This window comes from Lingula anatina, chromosome 10, assembly GCF_051362555.1.
Source record: "Lingula anatina isolate TDL-2025a chromosome 10, LinAna3.0, whole genome shotgun sequence".
NCBI classification, from domain to species: domain Eukaryota; kingdom Metazoa; phylum Brachiopoda; class Lingulata; order Lingulida; family Lingulidae; genus Lingula; species Lingula anatina.
In genome coordinates, this window is record NC_141776.1 from 4740363 (window position 1) to 4764730 (window position 24368).

Genomic DNA, 24368 nt, shown 5'->3' on the forward strand with positions numbered 1-24368 from the left:
GTCTGCCCTCCATATAGTTATAATGGTTAGGGTTAGTCTGACCTAAGTGGGTCAAAATCTAGAGCGATCGAGGCTCACCTGTACAAATGAATGGAGAGCGGACTCTCTATTATGGGGACTCTCTGTCACGTTACACCGACACAGGCTATATCATATAGATTTTGCACTTGATATGGCAAGTGAACCGTTGCAGATCGCATCTGTAAAGTGTATTACCGAATGAAAAAGTATTGTATCTGTTAAGAAACCTTTTTGCAAAGACAATCTGCCGAGCGCAGTGAACGGGTAGTATGATGTACGTAAGCAAACATTTTTCTCGATTCTTAAATCAGATTTATTGTTCAAAGCAAGCAAGTTAAATTGCCTAATTCATTCTCCAACTGAACTTTAATTGTTTGTTATCTCACACAACTATTCAAATAGGAATAAACCACCTTTTAGAAATGTCTCGTAGATAGTGAGCCACTCAAGAGAAACATTTAAATTTTATTTGTGCGTTTGTTGCTTGTTTCAGATCATTATTATTCTAATTCTTTTAGCAGAGTTCATAAAAATTAGCCACACTTTTCCTATAATTCTATGTCTTATACTGTTTGAACAGTTTAGGAAAGCGTGATCTTCTTATCATCAACACCAGTGGGGGACAGTATAAAGGAACTGGGCCACCTTTAAACTGTATTATGTAATCGCTTCAGGGATGATTTATCTTTCTGTATCACTTTCTTTGTCATATATTGGTCCAATTTATCATCTAGTATAGAGGAAAATTGTCATCCTAGTATCAGAGCTTGGATCAAACTTGAACCTGTGCAAACGTATTTTATCTGTTTTCCCTAATACCAATTCAGTTAATATGCCTCCAACTTCAGTCACATCTTAATAAAGATATCTCGTAGACACAACTTAACATAGCATGATTTATAAGTATAATAAGAATCTGATGGAGGAAACGCATTGTAAATGAAAACTATTTCACACTGCAATGTAAAATGGATAACATAAAAGGGAGTGTATTCGCACAATCAAATAAACGTGGCTTAATTTCGATTCAAGAACTTAATTCCATTTGCCGAATAACCGTTTGCATGTTCATAAAATGTATCTAAGCATTAGCAAAAGTTTAGTTATTTAGTTTATAAAACATATGTAAGTCAGCGAATGCGTTGGTTAAAATGCCTCTGTGACTTAATTGTATGTAATTACAATTATCGAAAATTTAGATGACAAATGTGTCTCAAAATGAAGAGCACATTTAAAAGTGCCTCATGCTTCTAGCAACGGAAACCATCCCCTCCACCTGTGGACTGTTGTAATATACGACCCTCCACATATCTATTAGAAGTACTTCACTCTTATTAAATGATAAAACCCAGACGGAAAACATCGGTATTTGTCGAACATCAATCAAGCTGATAATACAGCGTTCAATAAGCCGCGGGATCGCTAAGCAATCCAGACGGCTTTCTCCGCTGTAGTGCATTAAGTCGCATAACTCCGATAGAAATTAATTGTTGGATTTTGTTTCAAATGAACCTTTTGCCAGGATAACGAGAAACCAACTGACTTAAAAAAAGCTGTTTTTATTCAAATATAAGGCATTCACTCGCTAATCGTTTAGTAGTGACTTGTGATATGGGTATTAATACCCAATTTACTGAGGACGGCTCACCCTCAATAAGATGAGTACATTTGAACGCATAACGTCGGTATCTCTTAAACAGCAATCAATTTGATAAGGCAGATAAATCACAGGTTTTTCTATTTACTTCTTGTGTGTAAAGACTTCAAACTCGGTCAAATTGGTCACCTTGGTGCATCAAACATATTTAAAACATAGACTTCCAAATCCCACTGACACAAGAAATCACCGAGAGATATCAACAACTACATCATACTGGTACAGTGAAAATGAGAGGACTATTTTACATTGCCTTACATCTGGCGTCGTTTATGTTTATTTATCAAAAATGTGAGGTTTGACAATCGGATCTTTTATTAAGATTCCCGATATGAATAAATGGTTGTGATTCAATGTAAAATTAAGTTATAACGTTTTAGGGTACAGTGTTGTTAATCATTTTCAAAGCCAAATTTATGAGGGATTATTTTTCCCGTTCCCTCGAGTCATTTATTGTTTGTACAATTATTTATACAACTTGCACATACAGATGAGATTCAAAGTTAAAATTTAGTGAAATTAAAACAAATTATTTTCATTTCAGATGGAAGCGGAGCGAAGGGTAGCGCTAACACAACTGACGGTAACAAATTCCTTCAATACGTTATGCCTATCCCCAAATTATATCTAAGATTCAGTTCTGTGATATTCTTAATAAGAAAAACCCAATTGCAATGGCACAATTCTATGAGTACATTGTAGTGAACAATGAATAAATAAAATTATTCTTATCGTGTCTGACTTTCACAGTATTAGAATAAATTTATCACCAAGTATAAGAACAATGGAATGTGGTAAGTTCTGGGGAAAATATATTATATTCCGGTGTGACATGAATGGCAATCCTAGAGTTGGAAGTCCAGGGTCCCATAAGATAAGGCACAGGTTAGGGTTTGTCAGAGGATTGGGGTCAGTATATGGGACGAATATCCCTGTACAAAGTAAAGGGGGTGGTCTACGAGTCCTAGAGGATTATTGAAAAAATGTAAAACACACATTAGTTAGTGCTGTGTAATGTTTTTCAGCTTGTAAAAACAAGGACATAGCATTCCTGTTAGATGTTACTGGCTCCCCAGATGATGCACCAAAGATTCAACGCTTCTTGGCGTATTTGGTCAACGATTCATTCGTAATTGGACCTAGTGACGTCAATATCGCTATTATATCTTTCATACCGGAAATAGATGGTCATGTGACACTGGACAAAGGGGACTTATATCCCGACGTATCGGCAGCAATCCTCACTGTGAACGTACACAATGGGACATCTTTCGAAAGCCAAACGTATAACGCGTTGGACTTGGCCAAGACCGTTTTTCTTAGTCCTCAGCATGTTCAAGGAGGAAGGTTAAATGCAAGTAAAATCGCCGTCGTCCTAACTACGGGGCTGGATGACACATTCTGCACTACTGTACAAAAGGCGCTGGCGGCGAAGCAACAGGGCATTGAAGTGTATGCGATAGGGGTCGGCAACAAGACAAGCCAACTTCTAGAACTAAAAGCGATTGTTAGCCCTCCTGCGCATACCCATGCTTTCCATGTAGAAGCGTTTGATGAGCTGCGCGAGCTGGCAGAGGTCTTCTTTAAAGCACTTTGTTCAGGTAGGTCTATTTACTAAAGTTTTTTTTTTTCTTTTTTTTTTTTTTTTTTTAATTTTATGTTTGGCATAAGCTCATTAGTACAATGTTGTAACCTAATGATTACCAATTCTAAATTATTGACTGTGTTTATGCATGTATCACCAGGACTGACTGCACCCTACACATGTTCAACTTTAAGTTCTTTTTGCGTATTTGGACCAACTTAATTACATATTCAGCCATTTTAGGAAAAACCCATGCTTCATATAGAAATTGGTTTTAATCAAGCAATTCCACCTGCAGTGTCCCAGACCATTGTTTAGTTTACAAGGCTTCTTTAGGAGCGAAATGCTTCCAGTAAACTATTTTCGGTTATAAAAATTGAGATTTTAGTTTTTTAAACGTTCGCTTTTAAGTCCTATATTTATTATTATACCTCCATCTATCATTTCCCATGTATAGCTCACCTTGTTATCTGTGATTACCGTTGTGCCTATATATTTTTACTTTTTCAATTCCATTTTAAATCACAATTCATAGTGTATTTCAATACTTTAAAAGATGAGGTTTTATTTCACTATTTAAATACCATATAGGTCCCAACATTTCACCATGCGCATGCTGATCTTTCCAGTTACAAACAACATGACGTCACCAGAAGACGACACTTGGCAAAGGCATTACAACATAACTTGCCTGAATGTAACCAGCTTTCAGCAGACGACGACCTCATCACCGCAATCTGGTGCGATTGGTGAGAACGACACAGTCTCACCTACCGCATCCTATCCTTCCGCTACCGGGACTTCACTAGGCACTGCAAAGTATATAGATAATTTCACCTTATCACCGATATCTGTTGTGACTGGTGAGAGCGAAACAGTCTCACCTACCGCATCCTATCCTTCCGATACTGGGACTCTACTGGGCACTGCCAAGAATGCAGATAATATTAAATCGGAATCTGGTATTGATTCTAATAAACCAAGCCAACAAATGGATGTCATAATAGGGGTTACCGTCCCAGTGATTGCATTATTGTGCCTTGCTGCCATAATTGGCTTGTTGTGGTGTATGAAGAAAAAATCGAGACGCGTGCGAGCAGAGGATGGTCAAGCTGCGAAGTCAGCAGAAAAAGAAAATGGGTCGTAGAACAGGCGTAACATTTTGATTATTCTACATTTTGATTTTGCTCTTCCTTCTTCGCACTGATTATCATATTGGTTCAAGTTTTCAATTTTTACTAACAATTTCGACATGTGAGTATCATTTGATATTATAAGTGGTACTGTGTACAGTGTGCATTTGACATGCGACACTGGCTGTATTGTCATCTACATATACTATGTGTCCAACCTAGCCAATGTCCTTTAAATGTTACGCTTGTTGCTTTATATTTCATGTCAAGTTAAATGTTTGGTTATGTCTCATTTATTGGCCATTACTGTCCTCTTGTCTATCTAACCCTAACCCGAACAAACAGCGACCTGTATAACATAGTTCATGTTCTTTGTCTGTATTGTACACGTAATAAGCGAGATAGAGACTTTTGTTCAGCTGAAACAAACTGCTTTATGTGACACCCATACAGCGGAGAAACTGTTACTTAACAATATGTACATCTTCAATCGAATAACGTAACAGTTATATACAGGTACATGCATTTGATTTTATTGGGGTTATTAACTTGCGTGGTTATTAATTATTTCACGTAATATTTGCCCCAAGATGTTCAACCAAGATCAATTAGTCATATGTAAAATATTGTATGAGAGAAGGCAGGATAATATAGGCAGTCTATTGATCGATTTGCTGACTCATGGGCGCCTTAGGAAACTGTACTTTCGATGGATTTTCCGTCAGTTCGAAACCGATAATAAATCACCATAAGTAAACCTATTGTTGTATACGCTGACTGTTCAAAAATCCCTTTTACCTACGTCCATAAAAGCATAAAAGTAAATTGTTTTTCGACATTAAATCGTAACCGTTTAGAGAATACGTAAGCTGTCATATACCAGACGTAACTCACGCTTTGCATTGATATCAAGTAGATGGAATATTTGGCCCATTCTCTTTCACATCAGCGACGCAGTAAAGATAAGGTGTAACGGCTGTGCCCACAGGTATTCGGTCTGCCACCATCCCAGGGTCTACGCCTTATATCGGGAGAACAACAGAGATATTCCCAGGTACAGTGGGGGTTTAATTCTCACCCATCAAAGGTCTCCGCTGCCACTAACCGCGGGCGTGTTAAGGTAAAGATACTAAGGAAGGGAAATTACCATTGTTTACTCTATCGACGGTTAAGGTCGCACTGCAATCTGTATACTAGCCGTGTATGGTCTCACCTACAAGATATAACCATCACAGACGTCACGATCCAGAAGCATGGCAGGCGTAGAGGACGATCAAACGACACCCGCAACACAAGAAAAGGGTTCCATTGAGGAAAAACCATGTGCCAGCAAACAACCCAAAGAACAATGCCAGAAACATATGCACACAGCCAGTCGGTGTGATCGATGTTCATGCAGTGGCAATAACTGTGGCCACCTTGCAGTGATATACATATGGCTGAGTGCTTTGACTGTGGCTTGTCTTAGTAACTGGCTTTATTACGGAATCGTCGTGGGGATTCAGAGCAAACATGTACTGGAGAGACGGGTACAGAGACTGGAAAAGGCCGCAGAATATAGATCTCCGGAGGTGTGTATAATTAATTATATTATATTTTAATTGGCGCTATATGGCCTTCAATGTTCATTGTTGATCGTTGATTCGTAATCAATGAATTCAGTATAGCTCTCCGTATTCTCAGCGTTTTTCGCATGCATGCAGGTCATGTTGTCTTCAATTCTCTCTCTCTCTCTCTCTCTCTCTCTCTCTCTCTCGTTACGCTGTGACTGAATCAGCACGTCCTAGCTTTCTTATAAGGTTCCAGTGTAGCTTCTGAGCTAGCAAGCGTATCTGCATTGCCCCAAGGCATGTTTCGCTTCCCATGCAATGATTACCGTGATACCGATACTCACCTTAAACAGCATGGAAAAAATCAATAAGGTTTGCATAATCTTGCTGTCGTATTTCCCACAAAACCCGTGTTTTCAATTAGATCATCTTCCACAAGGGGAAGTTTAACATGGGCACATGACGCCATGCAACATTTCTTTAATATGACGACAATTTGCTTCAGGTTAGCACTGACACCACAACAGCTCACTGGACAGAGACAAAATATACATCCGGAGAAGAAGACCGCATTGAGGTAATATTCGGTCTAGAATAATAATATAGAAGCGAACTTAAATAAAACGAGGGGGGGCGAACGGACCGCCCTTTTAGGGATGGGGTGGGGTAATTTCCACCCTGTGTAAAATTTGATTCAGATACGTAGAATTCAAGGTGAAGGGTCCACTTTTCCCAGGAAAAGTACAACCGTTTGAAATTGCTGGCTACGGGCCTGGTTCACCTCATATATATTTAAAGTTTTATTTCAGGCGTTGACTGTTAATCTCACAAACTTACGGAAGGACGTGGAGAAATTGAGAAATCAATTAGAAAATATAACGGCATATTTATGGTGGTTGGAGAACGGACAAACCGTATGTATTGCAATTACCAAAAATTATTATGTTGACATTTGATTTGTCATATTGTATTCCCCTTCTAACAATCTAAATGTATAAAGTTCTGCATAAAAATCTCTATACTGATGCAGTATAAAATATCATATGGAACCCAATCAATTGTTAATATCCAATAAGCATGCTCTTTTGTTGATAAGAAAAAATCTATATAGAACACCAAAACACATTTAATGAACAGAGCATTATTAGAAGGTGTCTCTGTTTACAGCTGATGGAGCATAATGTTTCGATTCTGAAACACGATGTGAGTGGTCACTTTGATCGCTTGGACACATTAGAACTGACCAGCGAGAACCTGCAGACGACACAACAGGTATGTGACCAATGTGCATAAAGGTCACGTGGTGATTACGCACTGACCACACGTTTCGGGGAGAGGGGTGGACATTCAGGCGTTTTTTTTTTTTTAGGAATATGTGGAAAACGTCAGATCAGTACTGTGTGGTCCAGTTGGTTCTTGTTTAGTCGAATAACTTTTAGATTAATTACAGAATTCTATAGTTTATCATTTATTTCGAAATAAATCTGAAGTGAAGGCAACATAGCATCCGTTTGCAACTTACTTAACATGACAATTTTATGCTGACCCTTTTTTTTCAAAACCCTTTGGATGAGTACATTATCATTATTTTACTAATTCTAGAGAAAAAATAGTCCTGTATTTAAGGTCGATCGCACAGGGGTGACAGTTTGTACAAAATGTTTTAAAATGCATCGGCCTTTGATGTAAATCACATGGATATTACTTTGTTTTAGATAACTCGATTTTGCATAATGTCGAGAATGGAAACCGCTTTTGAAGGAGACAAAGAGTTAAATCTCCTAGCATTTCGAATATCCAAGCAACAGACTAATAGTGCTGAAAGGGTGACAAATTGCTCTAAACCAAGCACACGCATTTCTCGGGCGGATACTACTATGCACCGCGTCCGTTATAAATCAATATACAACAGAGCGTGCTATATGATATCTGTTCTATTGCATTATTTCTATCAGACAGTTACTTTACGTAAGCCATGAGCGCTAATAGATATCGTAACGCACTAATATTTGAGGGAAAGGGGGGGTGTCGGAAGGTTCCCATTTTGCCAGAAAAAAATCCACTCTGGTTTAAAATGGATCTAGGTACACGTAGTAATAGGTCCACTTTTTCAGAAAAAGTCCCATTCCCTTTGAAATTGCTGGCTACGGGACTGGCTATAATATTACACTAGCTACTCCACACACTGTAATGAGAACACTTGTTGAACTCCGTTATGGATGTGTTTCAGACTGTGTTACAACACCTGATGCACAACGTGGGGGAGCTGGGCGTGTCCGATCAAATAACCTACGACATGATCAGCCATCTTGATGCCAAAGTCCACAATATTACCGGAGTACAAGAGGTAAGTGTTCAGGTCGTACACGTGCTCTGTCATTGGATTCAAACAGGAAGTCTGCGAGAACTTGTTCTTATATATTTCTTGTACTCATGCACACTAACATTTAATCCACTGATACCGGGAAAGAAAAGGCAGGCGGATTTCCCAACAGACAAAAATTTACCAAATTGTATCGTCCACAGCGTGCACAATGCATACTTTTTTAATTCCTGCATTATTATAGACTGCATTATTATAGACTTGTCTCGATCCTGTCTTTCATGATGAGAACAACTTTTGCAACCATGTGCATTATATATAATGGACACCATACCCTACACTCCGGACTTACATTGAATTTGTCTTTGGACTGTTATCTTACATTCCAGTATTCCCATACAACGCGTTGGCGATGAAACACTTGTCATACTCGCACACACGCACACACACATACTCAGAGAGAGTGAGAGAGAGAGAGAGAGAGAGAAAGAGAGAGAGAGTGCGTAATTGTTCAACGAGTACCCTATCACAAAGTAAGAAAAACATTCATTATATAAAAAGCTATCTAACTTTTTGACGAAAAGTTATCGATATAATGAAACAATATTTTTCTTTAAAAGATCCCATATAAGATGGCACTATTTACGAATTGATAATGCCACTTAGAATATCCAATAATGTTTGCAAGTGCCCAAATGCAATCCAAAATAAAATATCAAAGAAAGGAAAAACGTATATAAGAGACTTTCAAACAAACACTCAGACAACAACCGCAATGTAAATTTCAGTGCATTCGGTTTATTTTCCAATTTAGCAGAACTTCACAGAAAATAAGTCCAAAATTCCAAAACGATATTTTTTCTCATTGACAATCGGCATCCCTGACAGCTGACATCACTGACAGCTGACATCACTGACAATTATAGCTGCACTTATTGGCGTGCGAGGTGCCCTCTATGACCCAGCAGGTTCTCCTGTTGTCTCCATAGTGACCGATGTGGATATGCTCTCCGCCGGTACAGGTGTCACGTCCGTGCCAGATCACCTGGTAGTCCCTGGCCAGAATGCCGCTTGATCTAAGCCGATTAAAGATCGCCCGGCCAGACCCCTCACCTTCGATCCAGAAGTCGGCAGCGCGACTAAAATAATGCTGTTACACGAGAAAGAAAAAATAATAATAATGCATGGTTATAACGACATATGATTGCGTTGAGTATAAAGTTCGTTTCAAATGCTGAAATCATTTTACAGTTTTTAAAATTGTAAGTTCACATAGCGACAATACATTTCAAACTTCATTAAAAGCATGTTTTAAATTTATAGAATGGAAGTGCAATCTAGTATAGGTCTTTCCGTGTAGAAAATGAGTTTGCAGTGATCAATTGTGTAACATTTATTCCGTCCAAAAATGTGTAAAATGTCTGCCATTCTCAGTGGAAATTCAAATTCTTACTTAAAACCAAGAAACCATAACATTACATTGTAATATTCAATATCATCTGAGTTTTAACATGATACCAATACGAAGTGATAACGTTCTAGCTCACATGAGACCTGCTATTGGACTGGTGGGGCCGATCGCCGCTGAATAAATACACTCGTTTTCCGTACAAGTTGGCAATGGCCTGAAGCTTCCTTCTGACATCAGCGTCGGACACCGCGTATCCTTGGTAGTCAACCTTCCCTTTTCCTATTCCTGTCAATCAACACAAAAATCTTTATTTGTAATAATTATTAAGGTAGTCAAACGAGTTTATTCAAGAAAGTTGGCCTGATATGGCACTTGCCACAGACTTTCTGAAAAGCGGATCAATAATTGATTTAAAATAGCTTAGATGCCCATTTATCCCACGTCTTACATATTACACATCTGTTTTTCAAAGTAGAATCTATCATGGTGAAGCTGAAACTAAAATTTAGTTATTGCAGTCAAACTGTTTAAATTTTGTGGTATCAATATGACATGCAGAAGTTCTACAACTGCAATTGATGGCCGCAACATCACAGTTACAGTCACATTTTTATCATATTTTCGACAGAAAGTTTTACTTGTGATTGGACAGTTCAAACTACCTGACCCATAAATAGAAAGGCACGATTCCGTTCAAGTACTTTTCCAATTTTACCTTAGATACGGCGTGTGTAGCCTCTCAAATATTTAAAACAAACTTAACAACCGTTCCTTCCGTGTATTACGACCAAAACATAGACGGGCGAGGAGATTCTTGCTATTTACCTGAAGATGAGGAAGACGAAGATGAAGACGTGCAGCATCGCCTGGAAGTCGGTCCGGCACACAACCCGGTTTTGAAATAACCACTGCACGAGTTGAAGGCGAACTTACAAGTGCCCCCCTGACTGGTGCAGCGCCTGTCGCCTAGGACGTCCAAAATGATTGAAAATAAAATCAAAATAATTTTTTAAAATCCGAATTCAATAATTATACGAAGGAGACGAAGGTAAATAAATAAAGATCAACGACAGAAGGATAAAATGAAGGTACAATTGGTATATTGCAGTTTAAGACGTGTATAAATAAATATACAGAGGATATAATAGAATAAGTCAAAAAATAAAATAACGATAATTTTCTTCATTCCAAAATATTAGGAAAAGAATTAAGTATTTTTTTATACGCCATACCGTATCCGGGTACGCAGCACTTCCTGTTGTACGCCCCTGCACACTTTCCACGAACGTACCAACCGCTGCAGTACAACGCGTCAACCTGGCAGGTGGCGCCAGCCCTGTACCCATGACACGCGCTGTCTGTGTGGAAAAAAAATACACAGGTTAGACTGACTTTGAAAGGCAGTGAAGTCAAATTCTCACATTATATTTTACCAAAAACATCAAGCGATTTTTCTCCATTTGGCCGATTGTCAATGTTTTCCTTTTTTATAAACTTTGCTTATTGAATGACAATGATAAGCACTGAGGTCAATTTGCACAATATTTATCGGCCAAAATATCAAACGATTTCTCTGCATTTGACGGATAGTCAATCCACCATTTTATAAACTTTGCTTCTAACTCAGGGTAACTTAGGGTTCAAGACTTTAAAATACCATGATAAACAAAAGACAATGTCCAACGATTGAAAACAATGATTAACCCACGAACGATTTGATGTCTTTGCAGTAATCTGAGATCTTAAATACAATTCGTCTCTGGGAAAGTCTGCCGAAGATAACTGATACAACATTGAGTAGACAATAGATATAAGAATTCGAGTAGATAATATTTTACAGAGGAAATAAGAAATTTAATCATGTTTTAAACAGATAAGCGCCATGCCTTGGGAGTCTGGTTCCACAGCATTCTGTACGTGTGGTCAGTTTTCTTTAGCGTGCGGTACAACTAATATTGGGTCTTATATTTGTGGAGAAGCATCATAGATTCGATCAGATAAAAGCATATGCTGACTTCAGGGAAAGAATATTTGATCTGTATAAGAAATATTCGTTGAAAGAGCCTTTGGTTTCTAACATAAGTTGAAAGGATGAAACAGCTTTTAAGTCTAAATATAATTCAAAGTAACAATAAGGGTTATTATTAACATTGGATTTACAGGTAACTTCTGCAAGACAATTTAAGTATGTGTTTAAAAATACAGACTTGACATTTAATATGGAATATTTCAGTTTTAAAGGTATACCTAGGTCAAAATGCGTTCTTTTTTTTAAAAAAATCAGATTTCATATAAGACATCTGTCTGGAGAAGTGTGAAGTCAGGTGTGTCGCTGCCAATTAACTGACTACCAAGTCTGTTGCACTGCTGCCTTGTGTAATATGCAGTGATTTAATTGGGCAGTGCTCCTTTGGGCTAGTCAAAGCTTGGCTTTGGCGAAGGATGGTTCTGTCAATAAAGTATCCATATGTCGGCAAATACTGCATAGAAGAATTTGAAATTTTGCATACAAGCGGTCGGTTTTGCAGTGCGTAAAATGAGTTAAGCAGCGTTTTACAAAACTGTTAAGCTGTGCCAGAATGGCGCGAAAAACACAGACATTGCCAGACAGATTATTGTGTCAAACGGAACGGTCTACACAGTTTTATAGAGTTATGCTCAGTTTGAGGCACTACACAGAGACCAAGCCCAATGCATCGACGTCTTACCACCAGGGTATAGGACTCACTGTCCTTCAGGATATGCTGCTGCAATTAAACCAATACCACCCAGTCCGTTTTAAATGAGGGACAAATTGTCACCAAAACTTGTTTTTCAAGGCTCTTAGCGAACACCAAACTGATTTCAGCAGGTTAGGATTCCAGGCGACCTCTGAGGAAGCCACTGTAAACAGCAAAGCAGCTTAGTCTGTTTCTCTAATGAATTGGGGACCATGACAGTTTCTGGGTAAAACACTGAAACCGCGTGGCTTCTTTATTGAGGCCATATTTAACCTGTACCGCTAAACTGGTCAAAACAGAGTTTACAGACATTCTGAAAAGGCCTTCGACGAAATGTGTGCCACTTATTAAGAGGCTAGGGTCATTGACAGTGTCAGTATTTGGAGTGGATACCACATTGGTGCCAAAACACCAATGGTAGTCATCGATGAAAACCTTAACCAGATCAAATAAAGAAATAATCTGGGAACCACTTGACTATTATTTGATAGGGGGCACCTTAGGAACAATTTTAGGTTGCAGGGCGAGGTTGCCGGTTCACACAGAGCACATTTAATAGCAGATAACTTACAGAACCAAGGGAATGAGTAGCTACCTTGGTCATCAAAATCGCCATATTTGAACCACATAGACAATATGTGGGTAGGTCATTACTCGCCGAATCAACGGCCTGCATGTCCTACATCAAAACTGAGCCAAATTGGACAAGTTTTAACCGTATTCTGGAATTTTATTCCAGATTAAACTCTAAAAAGCCTATCATAAGAAATGCCTTGCGGCTTGAAAGCTCTGGTAGCAGCAAGATGAGGTCAAGCGTAACAGCGACTGTTGCTGTGACTAGACACTGACATGGGGGGCCTTTGTGGGGCGTGTAACTCTTTTAAAGACAATAATTAGGAAAATATGGAGATCCAAAATATCGCTTTCAATGGTTGTCGTATGACTTAAAATAGGCAATGTATTTTTGTTTGCTTCACTGACGAATTCAATTAATAAACTGATGTCACAGTGACATCGAAGAGATTATCAAAAGTTATTAAAACACGATTTTAATCCTTATTTTCATTTATCAGTCAGCAAAATAGGAAAAAAACTGATGAATTATGTTTTGGAAAAAATATTCCATATTAAATGTCAAGTCTGTATGTACTACAGTTTTATTCCTAGTCGATCTCTTCTCAAACATTGAATATACATGTACGTTTACAGCATTTTTCTCAGTGAGAAAAAGACACTCCTTCAAAGATTATGTTTCTTAAATTTTATTTTCTGTTGATGAATTTTTATTTTACTCCACAATCATTATCAATCAAATTATAATCACTCTTAAGATAAACCAAAATGGTCAAAATTTAGGTGAGTGACAAAAGTTACAAAAATATTTTTGGTTGTTATGGCATGCACTGACGCAAAAATCTATTACCGATGCATATGTTTCTATACAGATTTCGTCAGAACATAAAAATTCCAATTTACTTTTTTGATTTTGTCTACTTTTCACCCTTAAATACAAGTCTTATCAAATAAAACCCTGGCATATGGCTGATTTACAGTATTTAACCCCACGTCCATGTCAGTACTAAAAGTACAGTAAAAAGGTTGAAACTGAACCGAAACTAAGAGATCAACGCCTCTCCTCTTACCTGATAAAGCAGCAGACTCACGGAGAAAGACAATCGCTAAAACACCGAAAAAAAACAACATGGTGTTCGCCGTCTAGGTTCTACCGCCTAACGCAAGGTGTAGAATGGCGCGGCGGTGACACGCTGGAGTTTTTAAAGACACGCTGCACAGCGCCCTCTGTTGACCCGTTACTTCAAATACTACCAATTCATTCATTTTCTCTTGATACCATGACATCATGTTGTTCAATTTCACATACGCATACAAACACATGCACACACATACACACGCGCGCGAACACACACGCGAGCACGCACACACAGGGCACATCCAATCGATTCCGAGTAACACTCTGATTTAAATAATCGATCAAGAAAATCGACATAATCCTTATCATTGCTATTCCCTTAATTTGTCTCTTTGTAATAAACGTTCATTGAAACGTACAGTAGACCGTAGGCTTTGTGTGTGATTGTTGTTTTTTCCATAGCATATTCCGGTTTATGACGATATCCATCTCTTCCAAGAAGAGTTCACTTAAATAACTAAGTGTTCTATACAAAAAATAATGAATAAAACAGAAATGAAATAGCGCAAGGTGACTTGTTTTGAACTCGATACAATATGGAGAAAGATGCAACAGTATTGGGAGTTGTTTTAATAAGGTGTGCCGCGCTATGGAGGTAATTGTGTTTTTGTCACAGTTTGATCCTCCCTAGCACAATCATGTTCCCGCGGTCACCTTGCCTGTTGAAGTATTGTTATTCAAATTTGACGGACTCCGAGTGACAGGTACTCAGGAAGCCATGATGGAAGGCAAATATTTCGGCAGGGGGTGGAAACGCGCTTCTTATATGATTATGATGAGCCTGACCGTCAGCACAGGATATTAGTTTGTGACCTTGAGGGCAATTAGGCTTGGTCTTTGCGGCACGCGCAAACAGTAGTCGATCTACCACACCTGGGTCTTTTGTTTTTGACAACTGTTCACTCGTCAACGAGGTGCTTGTTCTAGATTACAGACTGATATCTACTAACTACTACCAGTGGCTTCATTAGTAACGTTCCCACAATACATGGTTTTCTGTCTGTGCGTACATACCCTAAATTTGGTTAGCCTCACTGACGAGAACAATGGACGTTTCTTACCCCTCTCTAGGATTACCCCTGATTTCGGGACGTGGTGTTCTCGGGGATGAAACGTGGGTTATCCACCGTCACCTGCTTGAGCTGTCCGCAATAGATTGTAAGTACACATTGTGCTTGCTTTAATTTTTGATGTAGCAAATACATATGAGCAAAATGTATAAGATGTAGAATTTCAAATATGTACACTTTCGCCAGGCTCTCCACGCAGTTTGTAATCTAAGCACCTACACTGCAAGGGGATATTTTGACAGTTCACCTGTGTCTTAGCTGAATTAGGAATGCCAAGTTGACTAGCATTTCGTCAATATTTATCGATATTTAGTCCTTATGAAGGATGAAGGAGTATATTTTGGTGCATACAAAATCGAGTAAATAACAGACACACTTTAGGTCTATACAGAATGGAGTTGTCAATGCATTGTCCTTTGCGCTGTTGAACGTGTCGAAGTGTGATTAAAATGTATATCTCGGCGTATGAAGTTTAGAGTAAACAAGGGAAGCGTGATGTATTCACAACTTATGAAATGGAATGGTCGTTGCATTCCCTTTAGCACTGTCGAAGAAATGGTATCTAATCTGTTTTGTGTATTTCTAGTTATCAGTGCAAAAGAGAGACGAAGAAGGGCTTTCTACGAAGAAATTACAGCAGTGCAAATCTGAGTATGTTGGACGAACGCATTGTGTAAATGGAATGAAACTGGAATGCAGCAGTTGTGAAACATTGATGTCACATTTTAACCACAATTTTGAAGATGTGTTAACTTATTTATCGATACAAAACGGCTACGACATGTTTGAGAAAGTGTAATAATCTGAAACGTATGCAAGCCGTACATTCTTTCTCATTACCCTCCGATGGAATTTTCTGTAGTTTGTAGCAACCCCTGTGAGATTTGAGATGGTCAAGCTGTATATTTTGATGTAACTACCACGTCCCGGAAAAACTGTTACAGCAGCAATACTGTACAAAAGAGATATTCACTTGTATTCAATTTTCTAACGATTTTCCAAAAATAGTATAGTTTGTGAGCATTAACATTTAGTATAGCTGTTGGATAAGATCTAATTTTGTTACATGTAGAAGTTGCTTTGATCGAGGGATCGTTGTGGTGATATTGATGGCATAGACCTTAACAACCTATATTTATTTGAACGATGACCGTGGTCACTCGTAATTAACTTCACTTTCTTGAGCTCTCGTATCACGTACAGAGTTTATCATTCCTAGATGTGTTTAAATCACAATTATGAACACCAGTGTCGTTTTTACATTTTATATTTATAATATATTATCCATAGTTTGGAAGGGTGGACAGTTTTGTTGTGCCACACTGTTATTTGTAAATCGACTTTGTACTCCGTATGGAATCATGCTGTATACACATGTGCACATTACCATGAATGAAAGTAACATGTTTTAAGGAGGCTGAACTCAAAAACAGAAATTACATGGAGAAGGTAGTTATTGCGGACCTTTTGTCTCTTTTACGCAAAGTTTACTAATAACACACCAACAGGGAGTAATGATATATCTTGACTCTCTTCGTTCCAAATGTGGCGCCAAAATAAGACCTTATTGCTGACCTATTGAGTTTCCCAGTGTAACATATGTGACAGAGAGTCCCCCGTGGTTGAGAGTCCGCTTCCCATATAAGTTAATGGAACAGGGGCAGATTTAGGCCGTCTTCTGGGTCTTCCGGAAGACGGTCAGATTTTTAAGTTTACATGTACATTGACGGGTATCTAATATTTTCTGTCGGAAGACGGTCAGAAATTGAGGACGAATTAACAGAGATAATTTGGAAGACTGTCAGAAAATATATCTGGATCCGCCCCTGTGGAAGGCGGGCTTTCTGTTACACAGATCCTCAGTTCGTAACACTTGTTTTGACGTGCATCAGGATGCTTACTCTATGAACGCATACTTTAATCGGGGCATCAAATAGCTCATAACCAGGGCATTATGTTGTGGTCACATTTTGGACGAAGTAAGCTAGATATTTAGTTAATCCGTGCATGTATTAATAATTTTAGTCTTAAAAAACTAAAATACCTGCCAAGATTAACCTTCCTATAGTCAATGATATGGAATTTTGAATTTGACCTCTCGCAATTTTATGCTGTTACCTAGATATTGTGTGCAGTAGTTTGGGTGCTTTGTTGATAACATGGAAATATAATTGATAAAGATAAATCTGATCAACTTTTGTAAGTTAATTTTTTCACTTTGGCAAACAAGTGTATAACGTTGTGAATAAAAATAATACATTTGATTAAACTCATTTTGATCTTTCTCTCCCAATCTTTTATAATTGAGTCCAGATGTACAGTCTTGCCAAATGAGCCATTGTTCCAAAGGATTTCCCTTGGTTAAAATTAAAACTATACCTAATTATTACATACGAAAGTTCTCGGGGAATCGATCCCGTCACCTTCTGGTTCCAAGACATGCACGATGCCGGTTCGTCCATTCACCCTAACCAGCCTACTTACAATTTGGATGTTCCATTTATACTTATTGCTGAACATTCTTTTTTTTTCACAAAATGTAGCTCTCTGGGAATTGATCCTGGCACCTTCTGGTCTCCAGTCTAGCACGTTACCGATTCGTCTATTCACCCAACCACCCACCCTAAATTTCAGATATTCCCTTTGTAGTTACTGCTCCATTTGTCTATGTAGGCTGCAGATAAAACGATGTACAAAAAAATCGAAACACTTATGAGAAGCGTGTTAGCCACCAGTTAAGCTTAATGTTTTAGTGCAGAGTCTGTTAGCTTTTTACTTGCCCAACCAAGAGATTCGGCGATTTTGATGTTGTATAATAAACGCAGCGCTGTAAAAATGGTCAAAAATTACCAGAACGCTCGAGGTGGTATTGGTTCGATACTGGAGATTATTCTCCAAAATTATAACTGCAAAAACGGACGTAGTTCACAGTTGCAACGACGGTTAATGAAATATACGTGCATTCTTTCGTATATTGTCCGCACAGTACCTGTCACCAGCCTAATTACATAATCATTTTTTTGTCCTTTGTTAGCGTTCAGGAGCAAACTCAGTTCCCGATCAACACTTTCAACATTTTTAAATAATCTTTACATTAAATTGCATACATTTTTAGAAAAATGCGCATGATTTAAGTAAAATTTTATTTACGTTTAATCACATGTTAATGAAATTATGCGCATGACTATAATGTACGCTCAACAAAAAGTATTTAAGCATGTGTTTAGCCTAATGAAAACATATAAACAACCAATCACATAAAACATAACGTTTATTTGAGAGAATAAGAATTCGGTTCAATGATAAACAATAAAAAACAAACTAAATACATGCAATTACGCGTTTTCACTTACACTCAAATTAGTCAACATTTTTACTTGCTCCTTCATAACACATACCGTAGCTGTCATGAATATATCACTTTTCATTAACAGTTCAATGTCAACAATGTATTAGGAGATGACGCGGTACGATGTCAGTCCCACTTGTCGCAACTAAAGTTATAGCTATATTCCACCGTGACTTAAAATCCATTATTCCCATACAACTAAATTGGACCAAATAGCTACCGTCTCCCAGAGAATTTCTAGTCGTTACACAGGTATATGAAAGACGTATATACAATTCTGTAACGACTAGGCTACCTTTTGTAGAAAGTAGGAAAACTCCACGGGTTTTAAGAAATGTTCCTCACATGCTTGAAACGAGCATCAGATCCATCAGCGTCCACGTGGTAGTTTTCTCCTTACTAGTATTTCACCAAAAAGCACTTTGGTTAGTCCAAGTCCAAGTCAAATAGCATGATCATATGAATATCTTTGATAGGCACATTTTCCTCACAAGTAAAGAGTGTCAATGTCCTCAGAAATATCACTCTCCTTTTCACCGCCCTTGCGGCCAGTCTCTCTACATGTGATATGCTACTTCTGACTGGTCATTTCTCTTGTCATCCGCCCTTGGTGTTACATAACGTCCGGTGCAGGCTACCCACTCAGATAGTCAGACCAGTGACCTATATAGAGATCTTTATATGGGTCAATGGTCAGACCAAAGACAAGCTGGTGTCAGTTTATATAAAAAAGTGAACATTTAAGTTGTGCCATTGACACACACATTTTGTGTAATATTTATATAAATGTTTTATATATATTTTTTTCCATTACGGTTGAGGTACTATAGTATAAAATGGCGGAAAGAATGGTCTTAAGTCAAAATCATGCAAGTATTACACAAAATATGAGCATCGCTGAATATAAGCATCACTAGCACAGCAAAGCAAATCATGAACATGAATATCAAACGTAGAGCACACGTTTTACCTCATAGGTCTCTTCAGATATGACCAATAGCTAAGTACATACTCATGTCAACTAAATTAATACCAGGTGTTTCGCCTAACACATGGCAAATATATATATTCTTTTTTTGTGTGTGATTCTCATAGTGTCATTAAAACGACTTTTCCAGATTGTTGGAAACCGTGTTGTCAGTTTAGCAGAAGCCGTTATGCACCAAAAGAGAAGTATGCTATCGATTGAAGAGTCCACAGACATCCTGAAGAGAAAACAGGAGGTAGCAAACCTTTGTAGTAAAATGGTCTAGAATTCGTTGGGCATATATTGCCACTTTGACAAAATCAGTGGTAAATATGTGTAATTGTTATGATTTTTGAGACTAGTGAATGGATATGTGCTAAATGAAAATAATTTGGAATACATAATTTTTTTCAGTCAAGAGGATGAATTTTAAGATATTCAAAAGAACTTGATCAAAACTTACATCTAACATGCACTAACTAGTACTATGATCACTTTGTTAATTTTCCTCCACCACCCGTTCCAGACAATGAACGGACGCGTGTCATTTTTACAAAGTGACGTCAAAGAACACGACCAAAGGCTGAACGCGGTGGAGATAAAAAACGACATGCTAAACCAAACACAACAGGTAATGATCTCGGCTACTACGTATTAGTAATTAGTATACAAACTGAATATATAACTTGAAGTAATGAATATGAATATAACAATTGAAAAATAATTAATACATATAGCTTTTAATAATGAATATAATTGTATGAGTGATATATACATATATTAAATTACATAAGATTTACTAATCGTCCCATATTTAGCCCGTGGGAAAGTAAACAGCTTGGGTTTCTATATAGAATGCCTAGTTAATGATACAAAATATTATAAATTTCAAAAGAACAACTCCATTTTTAATTACTTCAATAACACTCCCAGCTGTTTAAGTTACTATATACTTTATGTACTCGGTATGTGTCTAATGGTTTTTATTCCCAGTTATTAGAATTATATCATCTACTTCAAAGTACAAGAACAATTTTTATACCTAAAATTGGATTTTGTAGTAATGCAAGTAATATAATCTACTTCAAAATATGAGTACAGTAAATAATGAAACACGCATGTATTGTTATTTAAATTGTTGTAGTAATATACAATATAGTATTTGTCTTGGATAACAATATGTATAATCAGTAAATATAGCATTATATGCATAGTTATCTGCTCTAAAAAATACATACATAGCAATACACAATCTAACAATGAAGCCACTGAATATGTAAACATAACGTTTCCTATTAAATCTCTCTGTAGGTATATTGGCAACGCCTTCGCCTGGTAGAGGTCAACTCAGCGTCTCGGACGAAAGTTGAAAAGAGAATGATGCTTTTAATAGTTCACATAATGACCGCCATGGCAACACATTCCATGTACAGTCTGTGATACTACAATGGAACCAAAAAGTGCTAATGCTTACAGAAAGAATGATCTGAAACAATTCAGTTATCACTTGGACCCAGTTTTATCAACCCTGGATAGCGCTATCCTATGGATGAGGTTGTTATCTTCTGGGCAGTAAACCTGTGGGAAAGTAATTGTTCCCAAACATGGGGCATACTTTTGTGTCCCTGATATTGCTATCCAATGGTTAAAAATGGAAACTTTACTCAGTATATCGCTCCTGAGGATTGCACTTTTAGTGAAAACGAAGATCGTTCGAGGGTATTTCGTTTTTGTACTGATTTATAAACCAAATAACATATTATGAGATAAATGACTGATTTGCCGAGCTGACGCATTGCATGACAGTACCTTTTTATTGGTTATGGCGCTAAATAAAGGTAACGAAGCTAGCTTTATACAGATGTATTTTCCAAATGCTAACAATAATAAATTGAACTGTCTCATCTATGTATATAGCCATTTACCCTGCATGAATAAGCAGCTTCCAATAAAAGTCTTCATTGGGGGCAGACTGTTTAAGTAGGTAATCCAAAGAAAATGTGGTATTACCTTTTCGGCAATAACTATCTGATTCAATAAACGTGTGCATTAAAACGCAATGTGTTATCTCTATAAATTCACTCTGAAGAAACTTGTTTTGTTTTGAAAACATATTCCTTCGTTAAGAATCATTATGATAAATTCACATAAATTAATTTCTATTCAGAAGCACCCATCGCTGTTACAGGGGTGGATTACTTTTTGTATTCAATAAATCGGCTTTGTTGCCGATTGGCCAAAGTTCGCTTTAGATTTTAAATTAGTACCAAACTTTGATCTTTTAACATCACGTGACTTATGTGACTCTGAAAAAAAAAACACATCAAAATCAAACATAAAAAACTTCAAAACATGATAGCGTATCCAAGACTGTATTCAGCCAAAAATAAACCCTAGCTTGCCAAATATTGATGGGCAATTAATTTAATTTTCCTCTTTAATATGTCCTATTTCTACTATTTCTGAATTGTTGTAGGACTTGAAACCTCATAAAACACACCTAATGATATTCAATAAATTGAGAAAACATAACCTATTTTAATCACTCGATCGTACATCAGGTACTCGTACCAATCAGGAACAAAGAGGCATTCAGTTAATCTGAAATGTGATTTTAGTAAAAGAACATTACTTTTTCTCTACTTTGTAAAACACGATGCTAATTTTAATTTTATTCTCTGTCATTGTTCCCAACTTTTAAAAAATAGCTTTTGAAAATGAAAAGATTATGTGAAATCATACGAATAGTAAGAAAATGCAAAGGAACGGAAATCATATTACACTGTAATTTACCTTTTTAAGACGTCCTTTTCACTACTATCAGGTAATGGCATGACATCATGTGACCTCTCTTTTTCGAAACATGGCTCCTTGTATCTCTGGTCGTACATTCGAATGGATCTTATTACATGTCTCATTTCTGTCACTGCTTTTTCCCTGAGAGATACAACATGATTATGTTTCTTTGGATGACGGGTTCGTTCACACTTACAGGGAATTGAATTAAAACAAATAGTGTGTAGGAATGTTAAGCATCAACAATATATTAGACTCTGAAAACACAGTATTTTAACAGCTCTTGGAAGGTAAATGAATGGGAATCGGACCAGTCATAAATGACTTTCTCATACATAGAGATTTGGTGCGGTGCCAGGGAGGGGGGAGCTTCAACAAAAACAAAAGTCAAAAATATCTTAATAGGAATGTGCTTGTTACTTCCGCCAGTTGTAAAGGAAGATCTCCTATCCTATGTCAACAAGTGCTTAACGGTCCTTCTTTCGCCCACCCTTCAATCAATAGCAGCTTCTTTCCCAGTAACCGTTACAGTTAACAGATTCACCCTAACCAGAAATTAAAATCTGTAGACACGAAGCAATACATGCAGGTACGTCGTGCCTTTAGTTTGCGTATAAAGGCACACATGTAAAGATCATTTCATTTTTCTTTTTGAACAATAAACGCGTCAAATTACAAATTCGGTTGTAGGGGCACGGTCTTTGTGAAAAAATAATATAGAAAAAAAGAAAAAAAAAGTAGCATTCCTAGCATTTAAGTCTGCGTACCGTCTTCAATGAATAGATAAGTTAACAATAATGTCATTATCCTTGGATTACAAACATAATTCATTTTTCCAACTTTGCTTTCAAATTATAAGATTGGTAGGCCCTACATGTAAATTTGCAAAGAAGCGGCCTGGTTGACAAGTGCCCCAGTGTCTTCCAACCTTAGCTGACTAACAACGCGATTTAAGTTAGATTTAACTGAGATATAAATTACACACAAAAAGCCAGATACAATTTAAAACATATCAGCTATAGCCTAGCACGAATACAGATCACGCGATGCGATGTACGTCACGTCTAGAAAACCCACTGATGTATATTGCTGGGTTTGATTTTTACAATGCTTAATAATTATAAATCGGTGTCATCCTTCTCTAATTTCAAGCTTACAGTGCTTTAGTGTTTCATGAAACATTTACATGTTTTCTTAATTCCATATACGCATCCTTTGATAACCCAATCCCCAGTAATCAATAGTTAGCAATACTACATGTATAAAAAAACAGATCAACATCTGGTCTTTTATCTGAGATCAGTAGACCTTTGTAATATACACGATTGAAAATTAGCAGTCGTTATATTCATGAAGATAATATGTCTTTATCAGTACGAAATAAAATATGTATTTTGACTTTGACAGAAGAAGCAACATAATGCTTTTCAAGGTGCCGTACAGAAGTAGTTGTCTTACCCGTTATTGTATAACTTGTTCAATAGTTTTCTGCAGTATTTCTTCAAATGCGCCAAATATACAATTGGTGGCATAAATCCTAGAGAAAAGCACCACATTTATGTACATGATAATAAATAAGTCAAATTCGGTCATCTGGTAAATCATACTAAAGATAAAATGTAGCATAAAAGCAGTTATATAAAATGCAAATTGCATGAACGAAGACGGTATTAAAAATAAAGGATTTTTTTACGGATAAATATCCTTCTAACTAAATGTATTTTAAAATATTAAAATAGATCTAGTGAAACTTTTGTCGTATCTTCTGTTGACGACAAAGAGAACAGAGCCTAATTTTTTAAAACTTTCCATCGTTATGCCATCTTGTTAAATCGTGTCATCGTGGTTTTTACTCCGTATGGCCGTCCCTGCCATCAGACATCTTTGCCTCACGAAGACTCGATTGCCGCGGGAAGGCAAAACGTGACCTCGCAATGCTGCTCTGCAACCTTTATATTTTACAAGTAGACTAACAGATGTCGGTAAGTGCTTTGGTTATATCTTGTGACTTTCCTTACGCACCGTACTTGTCTCTAAGGTTGATGTCACGCTGTCCTGTATTTGACAGCAGAGGA

At 37.3% G+C, this 24368-nt stretch overlaps 2 protein-coding genes across 2 annotated transcripts; one reads left to right on the forward strand and one right to left on the reverse strand.

Annotated features, from left to right (window-relative positions):
• Nucleotides 1-2657: 2657 nt before the first annotated feature.
• Nucleotides 2658-21546, forward strand: LOC106155939 (uncharacterized). Its single transcript, XM_086998063.1, has 9 exons — nucleotides 2658-3279; nucleotides 3893-5967; nucleotides 6452-6523; nucleotides 6756-6860; nucleotides 7114-7218; nucleotides 8177-8293; nucleotides 19649-19753; nucleotides 20024-20128; nucleotides 20809-21546. The coding sequence occupies exons 2-9, from the start codon at nucleotides 5650-5652 to the stop codon at nucleotides 20935-20937; spliced, it is 1056 nt and encodes a 351-aa protein (XP_086854189.1). The 5' UTR covers nucleotides 2658-3279; nucleotides 3893-5649; the 3' UTR covers nucleotides 20938-21546.
• LOC106181632 (uncharacterized) lies at nucleotides 9054-13076 on the reverse strand. Its single transcript, XM_086997382.1, has 5 exons — nucleotides 13055-13076; nucleotides 10913-11038; nucleotides 10506-10646; nucleotides 9817-9965; nucleotides 9054-9419 (listed from the first exon to the last, which is right to left on the reverse strand). Exons 1-5 carry the CDS (start codon nucleotides 13074-13076, stop codon nucleotides 9180-9182), a joined length of 678 nt encoding a protein of 225 aa, XP_086853508.1. The 3' UTR covers nucleotides 9054-9179.
• Nucleotides 21547-24368: the final 2822 nt, after the last annotated feature.